This window comes from Cyanistes caeruleus, chromosome 12, assembly GCF_971803275.1.
Source record: "Cyanistes caeruleus chromosome 12, bCyaCae1.hap1.1, whole genome shotgun sequence".
NCBI lineage: Eukaryota > Metazoa > Chordata > Aves > Passeriformes > Paridae > Cyanistes > Cyanistes caeruleus.
The window spans coordinates 14,032,867-14,059,455 of record NC_141712.1 but is presented as its reverse complement, the minus strand read 5'-3'; the positions used below and the strand labels follow the sequence as shown (position 1 = coordinate 14,059,455).

Below are 26,589 nucleotides of genomic sequence, written 5' to 3'. Positions count from 1 at the left end.
CCTGGGAGTGCAGTGCAACAGCTTCAGCCTGGATATCTTGCTCTGAGCAAGAGTTAATGAGCCTTGACAAAGATGATTCTACGTGGGTGCTTCTTTCCACACCAGTTTGAGGGCTTGGTTCCACCGACAGTACAAAAACACCTGCACAGAGCTGATGCTTAGCTGCAGCAGCTTGTTAACGTGGGTGGACACAGTCCTGCACAGATTTGGTTCCATTACTTACCTGAGCTAACTCTATATGCAGCAGAAATAATTCTGCATGATGGCAAACCTGAGCTCATACATCCTGCTGGATATGGCCAATTCCCCACAAAGCAAGGTATCATCCTGTGTGATTCATCTTACAAGCAAAATAAACTGCCCAGAAATAACTGTGTGCCAGCTGAACCCTATGGAAGACCAGCATCAAAACATAATGAACCCTACATAATTAACCATATGAGCATCATCTCTCAGCTGCAAAGTTACCATACAGGTTCTCTGAGCACTCCTGTTATTCCTCCTGTTATTCCTGTGCAGCGCTGCCAGACTAAGGGTTTACATGAAAGCAAGCATGGGTTCGAGCTGTACCAAAGGACCTGGCTACTTGAAGGCTGACCAAAGATCAGCTACACTCACATGATTCTGAAATGAACATCCTAATTGGTGTGGCAATTGTGTCACTGACAGGGGGACAGGAATAGCTGTTAGTACTAAAATGCAGGAGCTGGAAAGGCACTGCTGAGCTGATTGAAGACTTGCCCTGGAGGTGGGTACATAAGACCAAGCTGTCCTGAAAACTTGGGCAACTTGGAAGTCTGTGGCACCTACTGTGTTTTATGAGTATCATCCCATACTGAACCAGCAGAGAAGCAGGTCAGAGAGCCCCATGGGAATATTTGGGGAAAATTTTGTTAAGAAATAATCTAATCCATATTTCAAGACAATCCAAGTAGTACCTCATGACGCTCCATCTCCCATATGGAGATTTGGGAAAGAATTTACCAGGAAAGCCACACCAGTATTTTATTGTGCTCTTGTTGCTGTCTCTCCATTCTGAACCCCATTGGGAACATGACCCAGAATTGGTTCCATTAAGCCTTGAACAGAATTCAGCTGCACCTTTCTGAAACAATCCATCAACCCTCCAGCTGAGGTCAGCCTGAAGGTTGCTGGTCTGGCTTGTGGAAATGACTGTCACTTCTAACGGGGACTGTCACACTCACCCCGAGAGTACAGCACGCTGTCCCAAGCAATCCACCGACATCGCAGTTGCCTGTTAAGGAAAAACACAGAACAAAACCAAATAATACCTGTCAGCTCAGCTGCTCAGTCAAAACACATGGCTTTAGGGAGGAATTCAGGAAAGTAACATCCCCTTAAAGTACAGAGGGGCAATGGGCATAGTGTTTGATTTTGGGATGCAGGACAGCACACAGAAACATCTTTCTAGCATAAACTGAAGACAAAACCTGGCAGACAACATCATGAGCACTAAGACCTTGCTCCCTTCTTCCTGCTACGGCAATCACAGCTGCAACCTTTCAATCAGCAGTCTCTAATAATCTGTATTAATCAGCCTCTGCTCCTGCTCAGGAACTTTCTCAGTCTCTCTCTTTCATTGCAGGGCCAGATTTAATTATATATGTACTGGGAGATAGAAGTGCAACCATTTGTGTATGGCTGGTCTCCAAAAATGAGAGATGGCCAAGAGGCATCAGAATTTACTTTGGCATTGCTTGTAAAGAAGGCTATGAGATAACTTAAAGGCCATTAGGAAAAAAAAAAAAAAAAAATTAGAAAAGGACTGTGTGGATATTGTGTCCCCCTCTTTTTGTGCAGAATGAACTGGCTGACCATCTTGTTTAAATGCCAAAAGAATAAAGGAAAATTTTACTTGAAAAGCTGAACAGTTCAGCCCATAAACATAGATATGACTTCAATAGGGTTTTGTGCACTCACAGTACAAAATCAGAATATGCCCCACATTCTTCACACTAACTGCTGTCATCTTCAAAGCTGCCTCTCTGAAGGCTCAGGATGTATCTCCTGATGCTGTTCAGGATTTTAAGTGCTCTCAGCATGGATGTAACGAGACTTCAGATGTCCCACAGTTACTACTTACAAGCATCACTAAAACCTGACAGACAACACAGAAATCCCACTCAATTTCAGTCAGATCTGACAGCAGAATACCCATCACAAATGATGGATAGTCAAAAATGAGCTTTTTCAGCCAGGGCCCATCCCCTCCTTGCAAATACCCCAAGTAAGGGGAAAAACAGCATCACGGACACATTCTTCTCTAGAGACCACATGGCAAATAGCTCGAGCTGCCTGCAGAGTTTCAAGAGGAGATCATGGTAAACCAAACCCCATTTCACCACTTTTACTGTTCCAGGAACAACCCCTTTTCAGTACTTTTTCCTAGGCAGTAATTTTCTGGCAAGGTTTCCCTAGTCCTAAATCTAATGCTGTAAATAAGCAGCTAGTTTAAAGATCTCTAAATGATAAACAAACAATTCCAGCTTTCTAGACTCCACAGCACCTTGCAAAGCACAGAACAAAACCTGCAAAAAAAGTAAGTTACTGCATCTATAAAAACCTCCCAAAAAAACCAAACAAACAAACAAATCAACAGAAGTAATAACTTTTCCCAGATGGTACACATTTTTCTTCTGAGAAATTAAAATGAGGATCACTAAAGCCACTACAGTAATCAGAGCTTTCACATGTGATGAAGAGCTAGTCAGGAGACATATTTCCTACAGTTGGGGCCATCTTTCCTCGAAACAGAAAAAAACCATGTCAATTTAAAGTGATTGATAATTTCATATACAAGTTTATTTTTTCTGGTGTTGGCACCAGGATCTCATAAATCCTTACAAATTGTTTTCAATGATGAACACTGGTAAACTGTTTTCTTCCAGGCACCAAACATCATAAAATGTAAAGAACAATCAGAATGAAGTAAAACATTTCACATGTCAGGCTGCTACTCTGATGGGTCACAAGTTGTTTTATAGCAACAAACAGTTCCCTGTGATACAAGAGTCTTATCTAGGCACAGGGAAAAAACCAAACAGCTATCATTTAATGTGCTTGGTATAGTCATATGTCAGTCTTTAGAGCACAACCTTCCAGAAGGGGGGAGTTGAAACTGAACGAACCAACCTGAAAGCAGTTTTTATCCTAAAAAAACACTGTGGATAGCTAGAACTGCTGTTCAGGAATAACAATGACATGAGTAAGCACAGCAGGAGCACCGCACATTTGAGAACCTGCTCTGAACCTACAGCCCAGGCAGCAACTTCTCAGACTTCAAGCAACTATTTTGGCATTTCACTTGATTTCTGCTAGGCAAACCAAGGAAAACTGCTTTTCATGTCTGAACTTTCAGTAGCTTTCAATTTAGCTCCACTCTCCACCTGAAAGGTAACACACCAACCCAATTTGACACAGCTATGCTGTTTTTCAAGAGCTGCAAACTCTTAACAAGCAATACCAGTTCCCTGCATACCTAACCTCCATCCACATACTGAGTTGCTACAAATGGTTCTATATCAGCACTGGATGAGTTTTACTGTCCTTTTGATAGTACAAACAGACCAAGAAGGGCCTGTGGTTCTTGTTTAAATCAGAAGAGTACACAGACTGCCACCTCTGTCAGCTTGTACAAAAAATGACACTTGTAGGTAGCACAAGCCCCAAAGCACAGTGATTTTCTGATGTGGTACAGGGTGGGTGCTGTAGTTTTCTCATGACGCACTCCAGCATGACGAACAAAGACAACTGCAGTGCTTGCAAAGGTGTACTGGTTATAAATGTAACACCTGCCCGCTCTTTTGATTTTTGTTTCCATTCAGGTTGTTTTTAGGGTAGAGACTTTGGAGATAGTGTGGCCTACATGCAGAGCTCAAGACTGGCACTGGATGATTTCAGCCAAGGTGCTCCAATTTCTCAAGCTCAGGTTTCCCACCTGCAAAAATGTTCCTGCAGACTCCTAAAAAAATCTCAGACATAAATATATAGATGAGTTTAGCCTGAAGCAGCAGTCTGGCAGCCCCAGCCACAGTTGTTCTCTGGTTTCATATGGGACAAGAAGGCAGGTCAGAACAGCTCCAGGAAGATCACACCAGAGTAAAGCAAAGTGACCGAAACCCCCGTGTTCACCCTGTGCCAAGGTTTGTGCCAGTGCAGGAGCGACACTGAAACCAACAGCTGCAGCAGGGGATAGCAACACCTGTCCCTTCTGCTCCCACACACCAGATGTTATGAGTAAGCAATAAAGTCATGAGGCCTCCTATCTCCTGAGCCAGATGCAACGTGAACCTGTGATGTAGGAAGATGTACCCTCGTATCTCATGACTGGTTTCTCGAGGGCAAATCCTCAGCAGCAGATAAGGCTGCTTTAACGCTTCTGGGAGGAAAGCTAATACAAAGCTTTTGAGGTACAAAAGTGAAAAGCTTTGTGAGCTTACAGAGGGTAGGCTGGATGCAGCACTCAGGATTCAATGCCTTGGTTTGAAATGGTGAAGGTAGAGCTGTTACTGCTCCAGCACAGGACAAATGAGACAAGAGAGCTTCCAGACATATTTTTTAAAAATATTTCTAGGTTTCCTGCTGAAGTAGTTCATAGTTCACCCACTGTATTCAGCTTTGTTAAGCTATTGCAAACACCTTTAAACCCCCATGTTTCTTAGAACAGAATCCTAGAATGGCTTGGGTTGGAAAGGACCTTAAAAATCATCTTGTCCCTAACCCCTGTCATGGGCAAGTCGTAGCTTCACTAGGTTGCTCCAAGCCCTGTCCAGTCTAGCCACTAAAAATTCCAAGGATGTAAGAACAACTTCTACAACAGCACATGAGCAAACTCTGAGCAGCGTTCTACTGTCACCATCAGCTTCACAACCACAAGCTGACCTTTTTGCTATTTACAAAAAAATATAACCCACTTTTTATTTTAATCGAGCAACACTCAGTCATTTATTTGGCAGTGAGACAGTATCAGTAACAGTCTCCGGGAAACACCTAGAAAGAAACATCATAGAAAGGTTTGTGTTGGAGAAGACCTTACAGCTCATCGCGTTCCAACCCCTGCCATTCGCAGACGTTTTTCACTAGACCAGGTTGCTCTGGGCCCCATCCACGCTGGCCTTGAGCACCTCCGGCAAAAGGAAATGATGAAAGACGTGTGGGAAGTGGCAATACCGCATATTAGGCCTAAAAATGTATTTTTTAAAAAAATACAAGACCTAATTAAGTTTAGAAATTAAGTGCCCCGTGAATTAAGGCGTTATCTCCGCGCAAACGACTCCAGACCGCCTCAGCCCCGGCCATCGCCGCCGAAAGGCCCCGCGGGGCCGCCGAGCCCTCCCGGGCCGGGACCTCCCCCCGCTCCGCTCGTCACGGGCCGGCCGGGGGCTGCCCCCGCGGCGCGGTGATGCGGCAGCCCCCGGGCCCCCCGACCTGGGCGTCGCGGAACTCCACCACCACATTCTCGCTGCTCCAGCGCGCCGCCATCTTGGGCCGCCCCGGCGGAGCTGCGCGGCGGCCGCACACTGTGGGGCGCCGTGCGGGGACTGCTGGGAGATGTAGTCCCGCCGCTCACCACCCCCTACCCACCCCCGGCCCGGTGAACTGGGGCAGCGAGTCCCGGGGAGCCCGGCGAGGTCCCACGGCCCGAGGGTGATTCCCGTGCGGGCCCGGCCTCTCCGGAGGGACTCTAGCCGCGGAGGCCCGCGGGTGGTCTTAGCCCCGCTGCAGAACAAGATGTGTGCGTGGCGTGGGTCGCGGGTTGTGTTCCGCGGGGCAGCGCCCGCTCGTCGGTGCGGCGGCGGCTCCGCGTCCCGCGGCGGCGGCGAGCGCAGCGCCGGGCGGCGGCGGTGCAGGGGTTAAGGGCGGCGGGCCGGGCGGGCCGGGGGGGCCGGGGGCGGGAGCATGCGTGCTGCCGGCCGCTATTGTCTCCGGCGCGGCGCCCAGCACCAGGCGGCGGCCGCAGCGAGGCCGTGCCCAGCGCAGCGGAGCGGGGCGCGCCGCCCCCGCCGCCCCCGCCGCCCATGGGCCGCAGCTGATCCGCGCCCGGCTCCCGGCCGCGCCCCGGGCACCAGCGAGGCGGGCGGAGCGACCCTGCCGGCGTCCACCCCCCCCTCCCCCGCCGCTCCCTCCCCGCTCCGCGGCCCCGGAGCCCTCGGCGGCCTCCGCCGGGGGTGACGGCGGCGGCGGCGGCGGACTCGGGGCGCCCTCGCCCCTGCGGGCCCGGCGGGGGGAGGATGCCTGGGGCGGGGATGGGTTTTCGCCCGTAGCTCCCCGTGCCCCCCCGCTTCCTTCCGCCCCCTCTCGCCTCCCAGCGGGGGCGGCGCGGCCCCGTTCCCCGCGGGGGGCTGTCGCTCGGCTCCCTCCGGCCCGGCGGCGCCCACATGGGGGGCAAGCAGAGCACGGCGACCCGTTCGCGGGGCCCCTTCCCGGGGGTGTCGACGGATGACAGCGCCGTGCCGCCGCCGGGAGGAGGGGGGGGGCCGCCCCCCTTCGGCCATTACCGGGCGGGCGGCGGCGGCGGCGCGATGGGGCTGCGCAGCCGCTCCGTCAGCTCGGTGGCCGGGATGGGCATGGACCCGGCGGCGGCCGGAGCCGTCCCCTTCGGGCTGTACGCGGCGGCGGCACGGGCGGCGGGGGAGGCCGAGCGGGCCCCGGGCGGCGGCGGCGGCGGTCCCGGCTCCGACTCCACGTACGCCCATGGCAACGGTTTCCAGGAGACGGGAGGCGGTCACCATAGAGACGGGATGCTGTACCTGGGCGCAAGGGCCTCGCTGGCCGACGCGCTGCCCCTTCACATCGCACCGCGGTGGTTCAGCTCGCACAGCGGTGAGTTCCGGCTCCCCGGAGCCTTCCCCCGGCTTCCCCTCCCTCCGGTGGGTGCCCGGGGGCGGCGGTGGGCGCGGTTCACCCGGGAAGGGGGAGCTGCCCCCCTCTTGGACCCTCATCCCCATCCCCTCCTCGGCACAGACAGGTGGGTGCGTGCTGGAGCTGGCATCTGTGTCAAGGTCAAGGAAGGAAGGGGCTGTGAAGGGAGGAGGCTTTCTAGAAGGGAGGTGTTTTGGCTCAAGGATATAAAGCAGTGGATGTGGCACCCCCCACCCCACCCCCCCTTGACTTGGGGGATACTGGTCTTGAGGGTGCTGTAGCTTAAGACCTTGGGGTTTGCAACCAGGCTGAGCACCTTGTGTCTCTTCTGAAGGTGTTTGAGGGTTGCCAGTCATGTGTAGTAGTTCCCAGCAGTAGAAACTGGAAAAGAAGCAGAAGAAGCCTTTGAAAGCAAGGTGTGGGGATCTTTATTTTTTCCTTTGTTTTGTCTGATAAAGGGCCAGGGAAAGGCTAAAGTGGGTTTTCTCTTTCAAGCCAGCTGGCAGTGTTGTGGTGCTGAGGAGGAAGCAGAGGAGGAACTGCCTGCCTCTTCAACAGGGCTGAGGGGCCAGCTGGGCTCTCTTGCAGGAAACATGTCAAGGCTATGGGAAGGGGCAAGGTTACCCCCTTCACCCTCCTGGCTGGACTCTTCCATGTGTCCTGGTGTCTGGAGAGGAGCTCTGGCTGCGAGCAGGGCTGTGTCACTGACCTAGTTTTGGCTGGGTACAGGGAGCGAGGTGGGAGGTCCTCCCTTCCCCTCCTGGCTGGAGGGGGAAGTCATTTCAGGGATGTCTCCTTGCATTTCCTGGAATAGTCTGGGATTTCTCCCCCACCCGTCCCCCTCGCAAATGCTGTGTTCTCCTTGTGTGACGTGGTCTGGGAATTTCATAATATGCCTTGGGACAATGCCTCATTTTCAGGAAGGCCTGAGACTGAAGCAGTGGATAAGAACAAAGTGCAAGAAGAGTCTCGTGGGGCCCATTTTCCTACTTCTTGAATCTTAGGATTTTTTTCCCTTTGCCCAGTCTCCAGGGGCTGCTCTTGTCTATTAGATTGAAGCTGTGTGTCTTGCATTGCATCCTCAGTGGCAGAACGCCCCAGGTCTGATTCCTATTGATCGGATGAGCCAGGCGCTTGCCATCCTCCCTGGCAGATGGAGAGGGCTGGCATGTGGCACTGGAGTTGAGACCAAGCGCTCCCGCAAACTTTCTTGCTCTGTGACCTTGCACAGACTGTGCTGCTTCTGCTCTGGTTCCTAAACACAGAGAGGGATGGAGGCACAGCATCCTTCCAGGTATTCCACAAGCCTCTGTGGGAATGAGTGCCATGGGGGCTTCTGCTGTGCCTGGTGCTGGAGTGAGGAGGGTCTCATTACAGAAACACCCTGCAGCTCACAGTGGTTGGTCTGAGAGTATCAGTTACATTTTAAACTGCAATGCTGAGAGGCAAAAACCTGATCAGAAAAATAAACCAGCTGCAAAATGGAGTAAGCTGTTTTTCAGCCACTTGAGCAACTTAGTGCAGTGCTGCTAAGTTAAACACGGTGCCCTTGAAAGATTGCAGCGTGAGCTGTGGGAAGTGCTGCAAGAACTGGGTTTCTCTGGTGTCTCTTTTGGGGCCCTCTGAGAGCATTTGAGCTGAGCTGAAGCGTGCGCGGGCAGCAGCAAGAGCCGTTCGGTCTGTGCCGAAGCCTCTCCCGGTGGTGGTTCTTCCTCGTTGCTAATTAATAGCAAAAGAAGTGGAGGATGCTTAAAGACCCTTCTGAAAACTTGTCATAGCTCATTTAACTTTTGCACTCTTCCTCTCTTAGTGTAAGAAGTTAATGAAGGATTTGGAGACTGCAGGGAAGGGGGGAAGTAAACCACCACAAGATTGCTGAAATTCCTGATAATCTCCCGTTGCAGCTGGTTAACCTCCAGCAGGGCAGTCAGGAGCTACTTGTGTCTTCCCCCCTGCCTCCCCATCGACCTGCTCCTCTCGTGGTACTGAGCCACTCCATTAGCCACTGGAAAGTGCTGAAGCAGCAGTGCTCTGGTAAATGGAGAGGAGCTTTGACATTGCTGCGCGTGACTGTCCCTGCTCCCTTTGAAGGATGACTTGAGGATGGGGATGAGGGAACCCACTGAAGTACCAAACCCACCCAGGATGAAGCACGCCCTGGGGATCTCTGGGATCTGCCTGAGCTGCTCTGATACCAAGGAGAGGAGAGGAGCCCCCAAACTCTGTGGATAACAGGGTTGGAGAGTGGATCCTTGCCCTGCCTGTCCCTTTCTGGAGACCGGGACAGTGCCGTTCTCTACATGTGGGTTGCATTCATGTTTTTTTGGGAGCACTTGGGTTTGGGGGATGAGCTGGGACCTCAAAGTGCAGCCTGAGCTCTGTGGAGTTCTCAGTGGGACAGTGAGGAGCTCTGACTTGAGGGCAGTGATAAGGTGCTGTTGTTGCAGCAGCATGCCTGTGATAACGAGAGCACACAGATAGTTCTGGCGCCTTGCTTCTCCCTGTATCTGCAGGGCAGAGTTTCTGTGCCTCTCCAGCTCATCAGGCCCCTCAGCAGGGACCTTCAGGAGTGACTGGGGCAAGATGAGCTCTCTTCCCTGCTTGGTGTCACTCCTCTCCCTCTCTACAGTTGAAGGCCTGCAGAAGAGCTAGGTGTGCCTGGTGAGGAAGAGAGGAGGATTGTGCTGGGAGGTGTGTGCAGAGGAAGGTTGCAAAGTGGTCCCCAAGGCCAGTGAATGCTGCAGCATCACTGTAAGGTGCTGTGCATGGGAATGGTCAGTGAGAAGAGCCCACTGCTGAATCCCTCTGGTCTCCACTATGGCTGCTGGGATGCCAGGAGCAGTTAGATCCTGATGGCCACTAGCCTGTCCCAGGATGAGGGCAGGAGAGCTGCTGCTGTTGTGAACAGTGAAGTCTCCATGTATCTTCCAAATGGGGTAGGCAAGGAGCTCTGACCTTTATGGTGGAGCTTGTCCCTCCCTTTGAGTGGACAGTACCTCTGTGGGTGAGTCCTGTTTCCTGATGGGGATTTTCCCAAGGCATGCCCACCATAATCACAACTGTTCCAACACCACCTGAAACTGCTCTGGGATCTCCCTGTCTGCCCAGAGTTTGAGATCCACTTCCTGGCCTCCATGAGTGGAAAATTACATGTCTTGCACAACTTTGGAGTTTGCCTGTAGCACTTGACTCTGCCTCTGTAGGTTTATGACTATTAGAACTTCTCTGTAAAGCCAAGCCTAGTGGGAAGAAGGGAGAAAAGGGAGATGTGTGTTTTAGTGCTTCATGTCTCCAGCTTTTGTGGTTCTCTAAGTATATCTCATGTTATTCATCTTCATCAGAGGATCTAAGGGAGTTTGCAGAGGCTGTAAGTAGCTTAAAGTTTATCTGGAAATCCCACTCATCACCCAAAGCCCTTGAGTGTTTGAAGCTCTAATAAATCCATATCTCCTTGTCTGCTGGCTAGCCCAAGGAAATGCCTGGCTCATCCTCCTGTGCAGTACCACCAGGAATGTCACAGGCTTTCTGTGCCCTAACAAAGCAAGCTGTTGGTCCTGGGTGCTGGTGTCAGGAGGCCTTCTTTGCCAAGTGAGCTGCTGTGTTCTCAGCAGCACTTTCCTGGAGCAGGAGGGCTCAACCTGAGGAAGATGGGAAGGTTTTTAGTGCAGAGATGGCAGCCAGGGTGCTGGGCTGAGTCCTTCTTCAGGCACAGTTTGAGAGCAAAAAAAAGCTGGAAGTGTTCTTCAATCTGGCTCCAGAGTAACAGGGTGGGAATAGGGGTTGTTTATTGGAGGGTGAGCTGAAGGTGTGTGTGAAGACCTGTGTTGGGCAGCCTCGGTCTCTGCAAACTGGGAAGAGGTCTGTCTGTGGTGACCCTTTGCTGTGCTCTGACATCTTTGAGTCCTGAGCCTTTTCTCAAGGGTGCCTGGCAGTCTTTGCTCCTCAGATAGTTCTGCCATTGCAATCTCTGTACCAGAATGAGAAGGCTGAATTCTACCTTGGTAGTCAGCTGCTCTCAGCCCTGACTGTCCTGCCACCAACTTGTCACCAGTGTGTTCTGGCAGCCAAAATGGGCCCCCACCATGTCCCATGGTGTATCAGGCACAGCACTGCCAGCCAGTCAAGGGAGGTGAGCGTCCTGCTCTGCACTGCGTGGCCACTGCTGTGTGTCTGGTGTGCAGATTTAGGTGTCACAATACAAGAAGATGTAAAGCTGTTAGAGAGCATCCAGAGGAGGGACATGAAGATAGTGAACGGTCTAGAGTGAAAGCCATGAGGAGCTGAGGTCACTTGGCTTGTTCCACCTGGAGAAGAGACTGAGTACAGAGCTCATCATGGGCTGCAGCTTCCACAGGAGGGACAACAGAGGGACAGTACCAGTCTCTGCTATGATCAGTGACAGGGTCCAAGGGAACATCATGGAGCTGTGCTAAGGGAGGTTTACATAGGGTGTTAGGAAAAGGTTTTTCACCCAGAGTGTGGTTGGGCACTGGAAGGCTCCCCAGGGAAGTGGTCTCAGCACCAAATCTGACAGAGTTCAGGAAGTGTTTGGACAAGGCTCTCAGGCATTTGGTATGATTCCTGGGATTGTCCTGTTCAGACTTGATGATCCTTGTAGTTCCCTTCCAACTGAATCTGTGAAGTTTTCAACATGCAGACATCACATGTGTTTCCCTACCCACTTCCAGGAGATAGGCCAGGGGAAGGGCACTGCAAGGTCTGCACGAACTTGCCATTCTGAATCTATTTTTGCTAGTGGAAATTTCCAGAGATGACTGTCCTCAAACCATCTTTTTGTGAGTTTGGTGCTGGTTGCTGTCTGACAGACGGATCAAGCACCTGCATCGTTGCCAGACCTGTGGATCATTTGGGAAGCGGATGCAGAAACGGTCCTGATGACTCCCCACACTGGTGATCTTCAGATGTTGGGCTCTCCAGGTCTGGCAGGAATGCTTTTCTGCTTCTGCCTTCTCTGAGCCAGCTGCCAGGGCAGCATCCACTTGGGACAGGGGGAAAAGGCAGCAGCTACCTTGGAAGAACAGAGTGCTAAGCACCTGAAGACAGGAGACTCAAAGGCAGTTTTAATGCACACCAGAGCTGGAGATGAAGTTTAAGTGCATCAACGTTGGCGTTGTGCGTGAGAAGCCAGCGGTGGCGGCAGTTATCTTCAGTCTCCGCAGCAGAGTGAGCACAGGCTGTCTCTGTGCTGCCTTGCCTCCCCAGTGTCCTCTGAAATCCCGACTGCTTTCCTCAGGAACGCGGCACTAATTCCTGTGCACATTAACTGGGCTCTCTCCTCTATAAACCTGTGCATAAATCAGCATAGGGTAGGTGGGTGCCCTTCCCCTCTTTCTTCCACACATGTATCTTCTAGAGATGCTGAGAAAGATGCTCTCGTGCTCCTGGGCTGACCCACTTCCCAGCCAGGATTGTCTTCCCAGCCTGTGACGTAAGTTTATCCCATGCTGGTTTGTTTTGCTGAGATGTTTGTTCCGGTGACTGGAATAACCGTAAAGGCTTCTCTTATTTATTAATGTGCTATTAAGGCTTCTCTCTCCTCTCTCTCTCGTTCAGTGGCCGGAGGATCAATCAGATACAGACATCTTTGGTGGAGGAGCAGTATCAGGCTGGCGCCTGGCCAAGGCAGCCGCGCAGAGTCATGGGAAAATGCTGCTAAATGCTGAAAATTAATTTCAAGAGAAGCGCAGGGAGGGAGAAAAGCCCACTTTGGAGGAGGAGAAAGAAAAAAGCTTTTTTCCCTCCCTCCGATATAATCTCTCATGTGACAGATCAGACAGGCAGCAAAGGGCTCTTCAGATAAATTCTCTTTGCAGGGACCAGCCTTGTGGTGCCCCAAGCAGACGGTGGGCAACCGCAAGGGGCATTTTGTGGCATCTGCTGCTGGTAACCAAAACCTCAGATGTGCTGAGTACTTGGTTTTGAGTAAATGTGACCTGGCTTTCTCCTGCTTCCCTTGAAAACTGAAATCATAAGGGCTTGGGAATGATGTGCTTGAGCAGCCAAGTGATGCTGTAAAGCAGCAGGCTTTGATGCAGAGCACTTTGCCCACCTGCTTTGGCCTGGCTGTACATTGGGGTACAATAAGCCTCCCTCTGTAGAGACACCAATTTTTAAATTTCAGATAGAGCAACAGTCGTTAAAGCTGGGCCTTAAATGTCTTCCCTGCAGCAGTTCTACCAGGCAGGTTTCAGGTGTGGGTGAACCCACTAGGGGCTTGAGGTACCCCCCCAGGGGTGCTCCTGCTGTCCCTTGCAGGTGCTGCCTGGCTGAATGCTTTTGCTTTTTCATGGGAGGCTGTTGGCGGTGCAGCTTCAGGAAGCTCTGCTGCCTGGGGCCTCTTCTCGTGCTGCTGCACAGCATTTCCCGTGGGCAGAGCCCAGCTGCTGGCAGGTTTCCTGCCCTGCTGGGCTGCAGGCAGGGGAGGGGAGTGCCTGTGGTGCGGTACAGGGGCTCCTTCTCTCTTGTCACAGTTTAACTTTCCAGCCCACGGCAGGTCTGTACAATCTGGGATTTGAGGAAGGTGGAAGAGAAGCAGCAGGCAGATCTTCATGGCTGGTTTTGGTGCTGCTGGCATGGGGCTTGATACATTGGTGCTCCCTGTGGTGGTGATCCCTGTGCCTCCATGCTGCCAGGTTTGTGCCATGTGCCACCACCTGAGCCTGAGCAGATGCATCACTCAGACCCAGCGCCGGGTCTGTGGGCAGTTGGGGATGTTCCATCCAGGGTGTGTCTTGCCAGTGAGGATGGTACCTCACCACTGGAGAGGCTGTACTGCTCCTCTGAGGTGAGGCTGGCTCTTCTGTCCCTTCCCCTGTAGACCAGAGCTGGCCAGCATCAGCACCAGGTTGACCTTGGGACAGTTGTGGTGTCATGGGCTGAATGAGCTTGGGAAATTTGTGACTCCCTGTGCTCATGCACACTTGTGGCTGTGGGGCTCCCATCAGTGACATGAAATTAGACTGTGCGCCTTGGAACAGTCTTTGTAGAGAAGCAGAAATGCTGTGGAAATATTTACCTTTTTGCTAGTTTTAGAAACCCAATAAAAATTTCCCTGGGTTGTACATTCCCAGTTAGCACCCTTGGCTCATTGAGTCTATGTCAAGTTATGGTTGTAGTTCCTGAGACACTTCATCTGCCAGGCACAGAAGAGGGGCTGGGGCAGATCCTGGTGAGGGAAGCACAGCAGTGCAGATGAAGAATGGAACTGAAAGCTGCTCAGAGCTGTTTCCTGGCCCAAGCAGGCAGGACGGCGTGACAACAGTGGGTATTTTTAGAGGCCAGCTGCCTGCAACACAAGAGGGGGAAAGCAGCAGTCAGGCAGGAGAACTGAGTGATGCTGACCCTGTCCCACATCCCTGCCCAGCATTTTATTTCCTTCCAGGATGAGGCCACTTACATTTCCATGTCCTCTGTGCCTCTTTGCCTGTTGCTGCTTCTAAAGACAGCTTTCTTCCTTCTTCCCCTGGTTTTCACCATGGCTGTGAGCCTCTCTGATCACAGCTCAGTGATTTGAGGGTGGTGCTGGGGACTCTGCTCTTCACATCCTGGATGGTTGCATTACAGCTTGGGGTGGTGGGCGTTTGGGGGATTGATTTTTGGAGAAGTCTTTGTCACCAGTGAGGGGAAAACCTGCAGTTTCTCCTGCAGCCAGGGTAATTGCAGTAATTCATTTGGGAGCTCTTCCTACAAGACGATGGAGCTACATTTTGTCAGAAGCGCTGCAGGGGAATTGGATCCACTGTTCAATCCATGCATTCAAGGCCTGTACATCTGTAGCCAGGGAAAAGGAGTGGGGCTCTAGACAGGTGGCTTAAATTACTGAATGCAGAGAGGTCGAGTCAGTATGGTCTGAGATCAGTTTTGGGGCCAGCCCTCTGTTAAGCTGGTGCTGAGCAGGATGGGCTGAGGCTGAGTACCCTGCCTTGGTTGCCTTGGCATTTCAGGTTATCTCTGATCAGATCTTGCTGCTTTGAAACTCATGTCCATTTGCTTACTTATTGCACCCCTGATTTCATAGCCCTTGAAGTCTGCTATTTGCCTGGATCTTACCCTTCTGAGGGGGTTTTTAGATGCCTTTGATTTATTTTTGCTCTTTGTAGACAGGTACAAAATAGGTGGCACTCTGCACCTAGTCCTGGGTGAATGTTTCATGGGAGGATGATGCTTCACAAGGCCCTGCCCAGCTCTGGAAGCGGGGTTACACTCTGCTCTTCTGGGTGTTGCCTTTTGTGATGGGGAAGGGAGAACTTCAAATTCCACAGCTGAGATTTTTGTCATCTGCCTCTCCACTATCTCCTTCCTCAGAAGGAGCCCTTTTCATGTTGGATGTTGGCACATGTTGAAGCAAAGGGACAGAGAAGGTGGGACACCAGGACAAGGTTATTCCTGCCTGTGGCACAGTGTGGCCCCTCCTGCCTCCTCCAGCAGGATCCAGCGTGGGCAGACCCTGCCACTCTCCGAGGGACTCATTCCTCTGAGATGCTGTGCCTTGTGTTTCAGAGGGCTCCTGGAGCTGCAGAAAGCTGGCTCTGTCTGCCAGCTGCCTCCATGCTGCAAAGGCAGCCAGGAAGCTCTGGAGTGGCGTATCCCCATCATCATAGATGGTGTATCCCCATCATCATAGATCTTCCTCCCAAATCCCTAGCCTTTGGCTGTCAAAGGGGTGCTCATGCTGCCTGGCCAGGCAGCTTGGTGCTGTGGAGAATCCCTCTCCTTCTGCACCATGTACAACAGAGAAGAGTGATCACCCCCCAGCTTTGCACTTGCTTTTCCCTGCTGTCCTGACTAGCCCTCAGCAATCACAGTCCCTCCTGGGGAGCAGGGAGATGCTCTGTGCCATGCAGCCCTTCTTACCACGTGAGGGGCAGGGGAGGTCAGGGCTTCTCTGCAGCATGCTCCTCGCTAAATTTTTTTTTTTTTTCTCCAGTTGTGGAAAAATTTCAATTTTTTTTGTCTTTTTGCGGAAATAACCACTGTGAACTGGCCTCAAGTGTTCCCCAACCATGCACTGCTTGTGGGTGCAGCTCTGTGTATCTTTAATGCTCTGATTGCTGCCCGCTACATAAAAATTGCCCTTTCTCTACCCCAAAAAGCAACTTGTCATCCTTTCCACGCACCCCAAGGGTTGGCAGTGTTGCACTGATGAAGAACAGTTGCCTCAGTGATCCTGCCACCATGGCCCAGGCACAAAGACAGCCTCCACCATGCTCTTTGTGCAGTGCTGCTGTGGAATGCCTGGGGAGGAGGTGTCCCAGGAGGTGTTTGGGATCACTTCCTGGCAGAAAGAGGTACGTGGGTACTCTTCAGTGTTGAAGTGCTTGGCCATACTCCCAGCATCACAAAGCCAGGGCATGTCATCATGTGCCTGTGGAATGTCCCATCATCCTCCCAAGAGATCATCTGAAGTTGAGGCATGATGGAGCCTCAGCAGTATCAAAGCACAAGTTTCTGCTTTGGAAAAACCCAGGGGTCAGGGAGCAAATCACCCCATGGGGTCAGATCCGGCTCTGTTTGGGAGTGGCTCAGGTCAGGCTTTGGTGTTTCAACCTTTCCAAAAGCGGGAATTCCTCTGGCAGCTCCTCAGTGCTGGAGCCTGGCAGTGGGGACTCCGTGGGTGCCTCCCCAGCGGATGTCTTAGTCAGAAATGACTCACCCCACCAGTCCCCGCGTGACGTTGCCTCGCTGCTCCCTCCCAGCCCTTGCCAAGCCAAAGTGCCAAATTCTGTCCCTTCCTGCTCTGATTTCCAAATTGCTTCATCCCACTGTGCTGCCAGAGGATCCCTTGTGCTCCTTCATTTCAGCGCCTGGGACCCCCTCATTACCCTGCTGGCCCTGTGCATCTTGCAGATGATTGCTGCCCACAGCAGGGCTTTGGCTGGGCCTCCTCCTTCCCATGAGAACTATGTGGGAGATAAAAAACAGGCATTCAGGCAAACCCTTTGGAAATTCCCAGGTGTGACTGCAGGATCCTTGTCTTCTCTGGGCGGTGAATTTGAGCACCTGAGCTCAAATTCACCTTGAGAGGTGTGGAGGCAGCACCAGAGCATCCCTGCAGTTCTCCTGAGCCTTGAGATGGCCCCAGACCTGTTTTGTGACTAGCAGGAGCCCTGGATAAGCTTATAATTTGGTAAATTTGAGCCCTGCAGCCTGACAGCAGGAGTTGGAGGTGTTAATGCCTTTGCTGGGCTATCACCCAGGACCCCTCTGCTTAACTTTGCTCTTCTCTGTGATGCTAAAATTAGCTTTGGGCTACACATTCTTCCTTATGAAACCTGTTCCCAGCAGCTGGGGGAGTGTTTCTGCAGTAAACTAGGACTTGCCAGAAGACAGGGTGACCCTGAGAAGTTGCCTTTTTCATCCAGGTCTGGTGGAACTGATCCTGCAGTATAGCCTGAGCTATAGAAGGGAGATGATTTCTGCCTTAGTATAAGTACTTCTGTTCAAAAATTGCAATTACAACCATGGAAGGGGCAATATTCAAACAATGACAGGCACGGAGGGTACTTGATGACTGGAGATCCTGTGACCATCTAACCAGGCCTCTTTGCCCTCCTGCATCTCAGTGTCTGTGGGCTGTGCTGGAGGTGTTTTGTAAGTCTTTGGTGCATCCATCTGTTGAGAATTGATAGCTTTGGGTACTCTGGAGCAAATGTTTCTGTGGGGTTCCCTCTCCCATGTCTTCTGCTCCTTTCCAACTCTTCAGCTTTCCTCAGCCCCAGAATTGCAATCTGTTCTCCTTCTTCCTATCCTCCCCCACCACCTCCATAAGAGCCCAAGTGGCTAAAAAAAATAGCTCTGCCTCCTGGCTTGCAGCAAGCTAGCCTTGGGCTTCTGTAACATGGTGCCACCCAGCCCCTCTGCTCTGTGTCCTGCATCTCTCTGACCCCAGTGGCTTCCCTACATCCCACCTGAAGCACTAATGCCTTGTCCTTGCTGCTACATCTCCTCTTTGTGGCTTAAGTCAGGTGGGAGTGGACAGAGGTGTCTCCAAAACACAGTGCCTTGAGCATTAGGATGGTGCTACCCTCAGCCAGCTTTGTGTTCCATGGCACGTCCCTGCCACCCTTGGCTGGTGTGTGGCTGACCTGGCAGCAGACACCTGCCACATCCTGGACTTCACCAGGAGCTACTGCACACCAGGGACAGCTTTACCTACACCTTGAGAAACCCGGCCCTGCACAGAAGTAGCTTCTTTTTGGGGTGCTGCTTATAAACATTTATTTTCTCCCTTCTCAGCAAGCTGAACTGACTCAATCAGCAAGGAAATTGTGGAGCAAGACCATCCCTCTGCCAAGGCAACAGATATAGTCAAGTTTCTTTTCAAGCACTGCCATCCAAAGATGTCCCATCCAAGGCACAATCCCCTGTTTGGCTGATCACCTGGGGCTGGTTCACTGGCATCCCCCAGCCCTGCCTCCCTTCCATCCCCAGGAAGGTGGGATATCTTATTTCCACCCTGGACCCATCCTTTATGCTCTCCCACCTCTCTGCAGCCTTGAATCAGGAGGAAGGACGCTTGCTTTTTCAAAGCTGGCAAATGAGGCAGCTTAAGTGCTTTACTCCTTCCTGCCTACGTGTCCCTGCTGGTGTCAGCCCTTGTGCTGCACAATAGCCCAGCACCACTGTAGAGTTCACCCTGTGCCTTGAGTCCTGCCTGGGCAGCAGGGCTGCCTTGGACCTTGGCTCCTGCCTCTGCCCATGCAGCTGATGCCATTTCCTTCTGCAGGGGGAAATGGATTCTGGCCTGGTTCTGCTGAGTGCCCTGGCCTGCAGGCACTTGATGCTGCCTTCTCCAGCATCACCCGACTGCATCGCTGAGGCTGGTAGAGCATCACTTCCATGGTGGGCTTCCACTGGTGAGGGGACACTCATGGAGTCCTCAGCTGCCAGGTCTCTGTTGTGCCCCAGTGCTGGAGAGGTGCTCTGGGTATCCATGTGCCACCTCCAGTGATGCTGGAGCATCTCCATGTGCTGCTCTGTGACTGTCGCTTAAAAAAAATGAGGCTGCTTTAAATGCATAGGGAATTTATTTTCTAGATGTTGGGTCTGAATATCTTGGCTCTTCAGATTTCCTTCACTTGGCTGACAGTCTTGGAGGACATCTCCTCCCTGATCCCTTCTTCCATCCTGGGGCTGTGATGGAGCTCTCAAGGGCCCCTCAAGGGAAGGAGAGGACTTGGAACACCTTTGCCTCACCCAACCCCACATGCTTCAGGCTGATCAACTGGTCCTTCAGTCTTTCCCTCCTCTTCAATCACTAGTCATAGTTTTTCCAAGATGATCCATGCATTCCAAGCTTCCACCTGCTGCTGGCTCAGCTGGCATTGTTAGGGAAACCATGGTGGAAGGTGGGATGTTCATGGTTTACTCAGCAAGTAGGAGGCACCAGGACTGCATGCTTGGACCAAATATTCCCTGGTTTTATCTCATGTTTGGACGCATCCTCACCTGGTATAAGCCAGTTCCCTTGGCTGGGAGCCCAGGATGCTCTCTAGAGACACGGAGACAGGCTGTGCAGCTGAGGTTTCCAAATCTTCCATGATCGTTAGGCAGCCTGGAGCTTACCCAAGCTCCCTGGTTCTCCAGGTGTCCTGTGGGGTGGCTGGGCACCAGGGAAAGGATTGCTCCTGTGGTAGGCATGTTTTGGGAGTCTGCATTCCTGCTCCCACTCACAGGGCTCCTGGTTTATCCCTTGGCAGTACTGGGAGACTGGACAACCCGGGGTCCTGTTGGTGAATGCTCTGTGGGGTCAGTTGCTGGTGTTGTGCCTGGGCTGCTGCTTCCTCTTGCCTTCAGAGCTGTCCCCACCAGTGTCTCCCTCACTGCTGGAGGTGCTGTGCAGCAGAAAAGCTGCTGTTCCCCATTTCAGCCACCTGCCAGTAACAGAGCCAGGGTGTCCTACTGCCGGGGCTACTCCTGATGGTGCTGTCGCCTGCTGGCAATCTGCCTGGAGGCACAGCCAGCAGGAGGAGGGTTTGGCAGGTGAAAGTAGATGTGGCACATGCCTTTCCCTGGGATCTGGGACAGGCTTGCAGCTCCTGTGGACATGGTCTCACCCACCTCTGAGGGGAGCAGCCACTTCCACTCGCAGGACATGTTGTGGTTGACCCTGTTGTAGTGCTCAGTAGACACAAATGATGGGAATTTCCTACCCCAGCTCCAGAATTTGCTTTGTTTGGGATACTTAGAAGAAGTTGGAAAGGTGTCTCAATCCTCCCACCATCACTGAATTCCTTGCAGTTCTGTGGCAGTGCTTTTGGCACTGTGAGGGTTAACCACCAGGCTTTTTCAGCATTCATAGGACCGGGTGGAGATTTTCAGAGGTTCCCAGCTCTACTTTGCCCAACTCTCTAAAATTAACCATGTACCCTTCCTAAAAATACTCAGAGGGTAGTAGCCCCTGGAGAGCACCAGCACCACTTGCTCCTGGTTTCTAGACCAAGCCATTGGAGAGAATAGATCACCTGCCAGCCTGTGTCTCGCAGCCCTGGAAAGCCCTTGGCTTTCTCAAAGTCTCCTGCAAGGTACAATAGTCCAGGTCTTGACCTGAACCTGTATTTCCAGGCCAGCCTCCTTCCTGCAGCACCCTCCTCTTCTTCACTTATTCTTGTTGGGAGCTGGTAGCTGCCCACACATTTCTGCATGAGGTGACAGTGCCAGCTTCAGGTTTAATGTGCCATGGGCAGGAGCATTACCAGCTGCACCAGGTGCCTTGGGGGGGAGGAAGTGTCCATGGCCTTTCCCTGGAGCAACCCCTGGGCCTCCCCATGGGTGTGGGAGGCCCTGGCAAGGAGGAATAGCTGGGCCCTTCTCTTTTTTTTTTAAGCATGTGGGAGGAGGACGGAAAGGGCTTGAGGAGGAGGGAGGGAGCTGAATTTTCCATGAGCAGCTGTCAAAATGTAATCTCCTGCGTTGCTCCGGCTGGCAGCTTAGGCAGGATAAATTAACGGGGATTTCGGGGAATGTGGAAAATACCATGGCCTGGAGGGGGCTGACCATGTGGAGAGCAGCTCTTTCATCCTCAGGACAGGCTCCTGCCTGAACTCTGAAGGGATGTTCCAAGGCACCGGGCTTGGTGCCTGCCGCTGTTCGGTGCTGGCTGTCCCCTGGCCTCACTGGCTCTCTGCCTATCACCTTCACCCAAAGGTCACCTGGAGAAGGGGTGAGGGAATTCACCTCTGCCTCCCCTTTCCCACTGGTGGTGGGCTCCTGTGCCTGCCATGAAGGGAAACACAAGCAGTTGCTTTTGCAATGTCAAGTATTTGTGCTGACAGCTGGGGTGTAGGGCAGCCCCCCGCCCTGGGGGCCTTTCCACACCAGCTCCTCACTCCTGCTCAGACTTGGGAATTTATGCAACTGCATATTCATCTTTCCTTTTTTTGCCCCTCCATCTTGTGAAATGCAGAGCCAGAAAAGTGTATGTGTGCTCCTGCACTTGGCTCAGCCCCCAGACCTGTCTGGCTGGGGGATGCCACATACATGCTGGGGCTTGAGCCTGGTGCCTCTGTCTGCCCAGTGTCCCCACGTCCTTGCCACGGGGCTGTGGCGGTGTCAGGAGTCCCGGTGCCCCAGCCAGCTGCCCAGGGAGCAGTGAGGAGCAATGAGGAGTGTTCATGCTGGCTATTTATAACCATGCTAAAGCTATCCCAGCTAGCAAAGAGGCCTGGAGATACAGCAACAGCCGCTCGCTGGAGCCCGCAAAGGACCCTGCTCTTTGCCTGGCCCTGCTGCTTTGCTGGCAGCCGTGCCCTGGCAGCCACAGACCAGGCAGTTTCATCTGGGGCCTTTTCCCTTTACGTTGGTTGCACGTCTCATAGGATCCCTTCAGGTGCTGCCGGAGGTGGCAGATCTGGGACAGCTGTTTAAAATAACACGTTGGCACAGAAAAGGGGGGACCGGAGGAAACGAGGTCTGCCCACACACAGCACAGGGAACAGTACTGAACCTCTACAAATGCCATGCCCTGACGCAGAGTTTGCAGACAAAATGCCTTTTCCAAAGGGAGCCCTTCACAGCCGTCCCAGGGACTTGCTGCTGGAAAGCAGTGCCCAGAGCTCCCCCCGTGCCTGTGGCGCTGGCAGCCCATCCGCTCCAGGAGGGGACGGGGACAGGCAGGCTGCCAGGGCAGCGGGGCAGCGGGAGGGTGTCTGGCAAGGGGAGGCCAGTTGGGTCTTGCAGCAGGCAGGCTGGGAGGCTACCCGAGCTATCCACTCTATAAATACACCGGGCGGGTAAACACTTGGGAGGAGGAAAAAACCAGCTACTTCAGCTAATGGGCACAGCTGCCACAAGGTATAAATTGGTCAGGAGTAAAATTAGGCTGGAGAGAGAAGAAGGCAGATCGGTGCTGCTGCCCACGAGGCCCTGGCTGCGGCACTGCCCTATCGCCTGGGGCTTGGTGCAATTGGGGCTGCACTCAGAGCAGAGACCCTGTGTCCCCAGGCTGGGACAGGGATGTGTTCCCAGCATGGCAATGCTGCAGACCAGCAGGACACCCCACTGGAAGGATCCCTGGGCTTGAGGGCTCCTTCCTTTAGCAGGTCCTTTTAGAGCCAATCCCATACCATCCATGGTGCTCATCCTTGCTGCACCCTCCTGGGAAATAACAACACTCTGGAGGGTCAGGATCCAAGGACCTGGGAAGTAAACTGTATTTATCACTGCTGCTAATGAGCACTGGGGTGCTGAGAAGTTACAGGGGCTGTTTGTACAGTAGAGGTCTGAGCTGCCTCTCCTTAAAGCCACCCTGTACTTTCTCCCTTACAAGAAACAAAAAAAAAAAAAATGCCCTGTCCACATCCTCGTGGTGGCAAACAAGAACCTGATTCATTCTTAGATAATTTGTGTACATTCTTTTTCTTTTCGTTCCTGAGCAGCCTTCGCATATATATGAAGAAAGCTCTTGAGCAGCACTGCAGTCAAACCTGATCTGCTTTTAGAAGGCAGATCCTTAAATTACCCTCTCCCTCTCTGCAGGCAGGGAATTGCTGGATATTCTGGTGCAAACCCGTGGTGGTGGCACGCGCGTGTTTGGCTCCAGCTGCGCTGCTCTGCTGGGCAGTGACAAACCACATGGCCTCGAGCTGGCTGCAGTGGAAGGGCAGGGATGCATCCAGATGGGTGACCTACAGGGCTGCTTGGGGTTCTGCTCCTTGGGAGTTTGGAGCTTACAAACTGCGTTTGGGGCAGGCTCACTCAGTGGGGCAGGGGACGATGCTGTGGTGGTCTGCATGGCTCAAGCAGGTGATGACACTGATGTGACACCCTGGCACCACCCCAAGCAAGGTCACAGAGCAGATCTGGGCATCCCATCCAGTTTCATCCAAGAACCCAAATCACCAGGCGGGGCCAAGGTCAAGCTGGCTCATCAGCCTGCAGTGTCCCTCTGCTTCTGGCAGGCTGGCACTGGAGGGGTGAGCACCCACTCCACTCCTGTGGAAAGCTGGGCAAAGCAGCCGTTTGTGTTTGAGGCTCTGATCATCTAGTCCCCTGCTGCAGCCATAGGAAAAAACCCCTTTCTTGCAGCTTTTCTGGCTCAGCCACGTGGTGCTGAGCTCTGGCAGCAGGGACAGCACTGTCCAGGCACAGGGACGTGCCCATGCACTGCCAGAAGCTGGGTGCTGCGTGCCCTAGGCTGCTGCTCGCCCTTTAAGGCCTGGCAGCAGCTGCTGGCCACGTGTGCACTGTCTTGGCACACTCTGTGTGCCCTCTGCGCGGCGGGCACGGGGACGGCCAGCGCACCAGCTCGTCGGCTGTCCCCTGTTCGGTGGCTGTCCCCCACGCTGGCGGCTGCTGGTGACCGGCACAGGATGAGTGGGTGCCCAGTGGGTGCTGTGTGGGGTGAGGGTCACCATGCAGGCAGCAGGTGAGGGGCTGCCCGCTGCCGTGCCCCTCCACGGCCCCAGGGATTCCCTGGGATGCAGGGTGGACGACTCCTGCCTTCACTAAGGGCTTGTCTCTCTGCTCTCCTTCCAGGTTTCAAGTGCCCCATTTGCTCCAAATCCGTGGCTTCTGATGAGATGGAAATGCACTTTATCATGTGTCTGAGCAAACCTCGCCTCTCCTACAACGGTAAGGACCAGGCGTGTGGGGGACACCCTGGGATGGCTCTGGGCAGGCTGAAGAGATTTGCTGCAGGCAGGCGGCATGGCTGGGCTTCCCAACGAGGGCTGTGCTGCAGTAGGATGTTGCTGCTCCACTCTGCTCCCCTGTCATGGCTCAAGCCTGCTGCTTTTGCTTTCGGGTTCCTTTGTAACACAGCCCCCTATCCCGAGGGGGCCCCCTCCCCTCCCCTCTGTGCCAGAGAGAGCCCTGCTGGTGCATGTCCTCCTGGGCTGCCCCCCAAAGGGTCATTGCCTTCCTCCCCTCCTTGCTGAAGGCAGCTCATGAGGCTGAGCCCTGGCATCTCCCACCTCTCTCCTGACCACTAGTGTGGGAGTGATGCTCACCCTGTACTGGCTGGTGATTTTTTTGGAAGCCAGGGGTAGGGGCTGTGTTCACTCCAGATGCCCCAGACCCATGTTCCCCCTGTGCCTCTACATGAGCCTCCTGCCAGTGTTTTCCAGCACTGTTGCCATTCCGTCCCATCCCATTCCAGCTGCCCCCGCAGCCGTGACCCTGGGCTCCCCTCCATCCCAGGGAGGAGAATGCTGTGGTGGTCCCCATCTCACTGCTGCCCTGTCCTCCCCTCCCAGATGACGTGCTGACCAAGGACGCTGGCGAGTGCGTGATCTGCCTGGAGGAGCTGCTGCAGGGGGACACGATAGCCAGGCTGCCCTGCCTCTGCATTTATCACAAAAGGTACCATGAGGGGACAGCCAGGCGGGTGGCAAGGGGACAGGTGGGGACACCTGAGGCTCAGCAGCATGGTGGTAACGTGCTCTCCTCTTGCAGCTGTATAGACTCATGGTTTGAAGTGAACAGATCTTGCCCAGAGCATCCTTCTGATTGACCCGCCGAGCGTGCTTGCTGACTTCTCTCTAAGGTGAGCCTGTGGAGGGCTGCACAGAAGGGATAAATCCCATGCTGGGTTTAAATCCAAGGCTGGAAGTGGAGGATGGCATGGAATAGGGTGGGACATGACAGCCAGGGCTCCTGCTCCTCACCCGGGACGGTCTCTCTCTGCCTTTGCAGGGCACCTTGCTATACCTGCTGTACCTCCTCTCCCCGTCCCCCCCGCCCCGCCTGGAGTTTTGGGCTGACTTTAAATTCCTCAAGAAGACAAAAATAAAACCCAGAAACTTGAATCCACTTGGGACAACGGCGCAGTTTTTATTTTATTTTATTATTTTTATTTGTTCTGTTGTTTTTCTGCTTTTTTGTTTTGGTTTGGTTTTTTTTTTTTTAATTTAAAAGACTTAAAACAAAAAGAAACATCCAGGAGACGACAACAGTGTTGAGAAAAGCGGAGCGACCTGCTCTCCCCTCCACAGCTGCTGGTCACCAGGAGAGCTCTGCCTGCCAGGGAGGCCCCGGGGACGCCCTCGGCCGAAACCCTGCCATGATGTTTGGCTTTTCTCCCCGAAGCAAAAGGGGAAAGCTGCCGGGGGACAGCCGGCCAAACGGAGCACGCGGCATTTCTCACCGGCAACCCCCCCACCTCCCACCCGGACTCGCCCGGGGGCTCTGCTCGGTTTTTTTGCACTGACTAAAACGGGAAATTCCTCCTCTCTCCCATCTCCCTTTTGGAGATCTCCACCCCGGCCCCGGCAGTGTTGAGATGGGGACTCTGCCCCACGCCGGGAGCGGGGCCACTGCTCCCCCCTGCTGAGTCGCAGGGGTCCGTCTTTCAAGTGTTTACAATGAGAAAAAAAAAAGGAAAAAAAAGGAAAAAAAAAAGAAGAAAAAAAGAGAAAATGGACAAAAAAAACCAAACAACAAACCACAACTGAAGCTTCGTGTTGACTGGCGTGTTCTTCAATTTGAGCTTCCCTGCCCCGGTGATGTTTACAGACTGGTCACTCTTTAACTCAGCTATAACCACTCAGAGACTGGAGAGCTGCAGCATCCCCGCCGCCCCTCCTGTGCCCCCTCGCCGGGCTCCTCTTGCCAAAACCGCCTCCCCTCTTTCTTTTCCATCGGCTTTGAGTTGGACCCTTTTGAGGAGGGTATGGGGAAGGCCCCAATGGCCCCCCCAGATGCCCCCAGCCACCCCTAGTCACAGGGGTGGCTTTGCTGGAGGTGCCAAGATGGTGTCATTTCATGGCAGTGACCCCCCTCGCCCATCCCTGTCCCCTCCTGGCGCGGCGGGCGCGTTTTCGTTGGTGAGACCTCCCCTGCCGGTGGCCGTGCCCCTGCGGGAAACCTTTCTGTATTTATATATTAAAAAAAAACCGGGGGAAAAAAAGAGTTCAGAGCTTGGGGGGAGCTTCCTTCATTAGTCAAGGTGTTTTGATATGGTATTAAAACAATGTTCAATAAAATATTCACTGTTATTTTATTTCACTGGCTTTCTTGGTGAAGCAGATGATGCCAGTGGGGTGCTGAAGCCCCCCACCCATGCCAATTCCCCTTCTGTGTCCCTGCCATGTGGGGATGGCCACAGTAGTGCTTGGCAGGTCCCATAGAGCCTCACCTGGCACTGGCAGCACTGGAGAAGTGGCTGAAGTGGGACCCTGAGGATGCCCTGCGCTGTGTCTGTTTTCTGGGACAGGGGCCTCCTGGGAAGGGGCTGGGGGGTCCTGTCCC

General features: G+C 53.3%; 2 protein-coding genes across 14 annotated transcripts in view; one reads left to right on the top strand and one right to left on the bottom strand.

Annotated features, from left to right (window-relative positions):
* The window catches only part of WDR59 (WD repeat domain 59), a 49,976-nt gene extending 43,284 nt beyond the window's left edge, over nucleotides 1–6,692 (bottom strand). For 4 of the 10 annotated variants that reach the window (XR_015275248.1, XM_086847166.1, XM_086847173.1 and 1 more), the window contains exons 1-2: nucleotides 5,449–5,655; nucleotides 1,206–1,255 (exon numbers count right to left, since the gene is read on the bottom strand). Coding sequence is in view for 9 of the 10 variants with exons in the window: in XM_086847166.1 (XP_086703292.1) it covers nucleotides 1,206–1,255; nucleotides 5,449–5,502 (104 nt within the window). In the remaining variant the exon portion in view is untranslated. Of the gene's footprint in view, nucleotides 1–1,205; nucleotides 1,256–4,934; nucleotides 5,011–5,051; nucleotides 5,203–5,448; nucleotides 5,914–6,518 lie in introns of those variants that run through there. The other 6 variants (XM_086847170.1, XM_086847169.1, XM_086847172.1 and 3 more) reach the window with 6 other exon arrangements.
* ZNRF1 (zinc and ring finger 1) lies at nucleotides 6,105–26,341 on the top strand. Of its 4 annotated transcripts, none has more exons than XM_086847178.1 (5): nucleotides 6,105–6,843; nucleotides 23,878–23,973; nucleotides 24,597–24,702; nucleotides 24,796–24,886; nucleotides 25,258–26,341. In XM_086847178.1, exons 1-4 carry the CDS (start codon nucleotides 6,399–6,401, stop codon nucleotides 24,851–24,853), a joined length of 705 nt encoding a protein of 234 aa, XP_086703304.1. In that variant the 5' UTR covers nucleotides 6,105–6,398; the 3' UTR covers nucleotides 24,854–24,886; nucleotides 25,258–26,341. The 4 variants fall into 4 exon arrangements, 2 of the variants coding, with proteins under 2 accessions (XP_086703304.1, XP_086703303.1); XR_015275249.1 differs by lacking the exon at nucleotides 25,258–26,341 and adding an exon at nucleotides 25,036–25,152 and having other exon boundaries at nucleotides 6,251–12,331; XM_086847177.1 differs by having other exon boundaries at nucleotides 6,266–6,843; nucleotides 25,036–26,341.
* The last annotated feature ends 248 nt before the right edge of the window (nucleotides 26,342–26,589 follow it).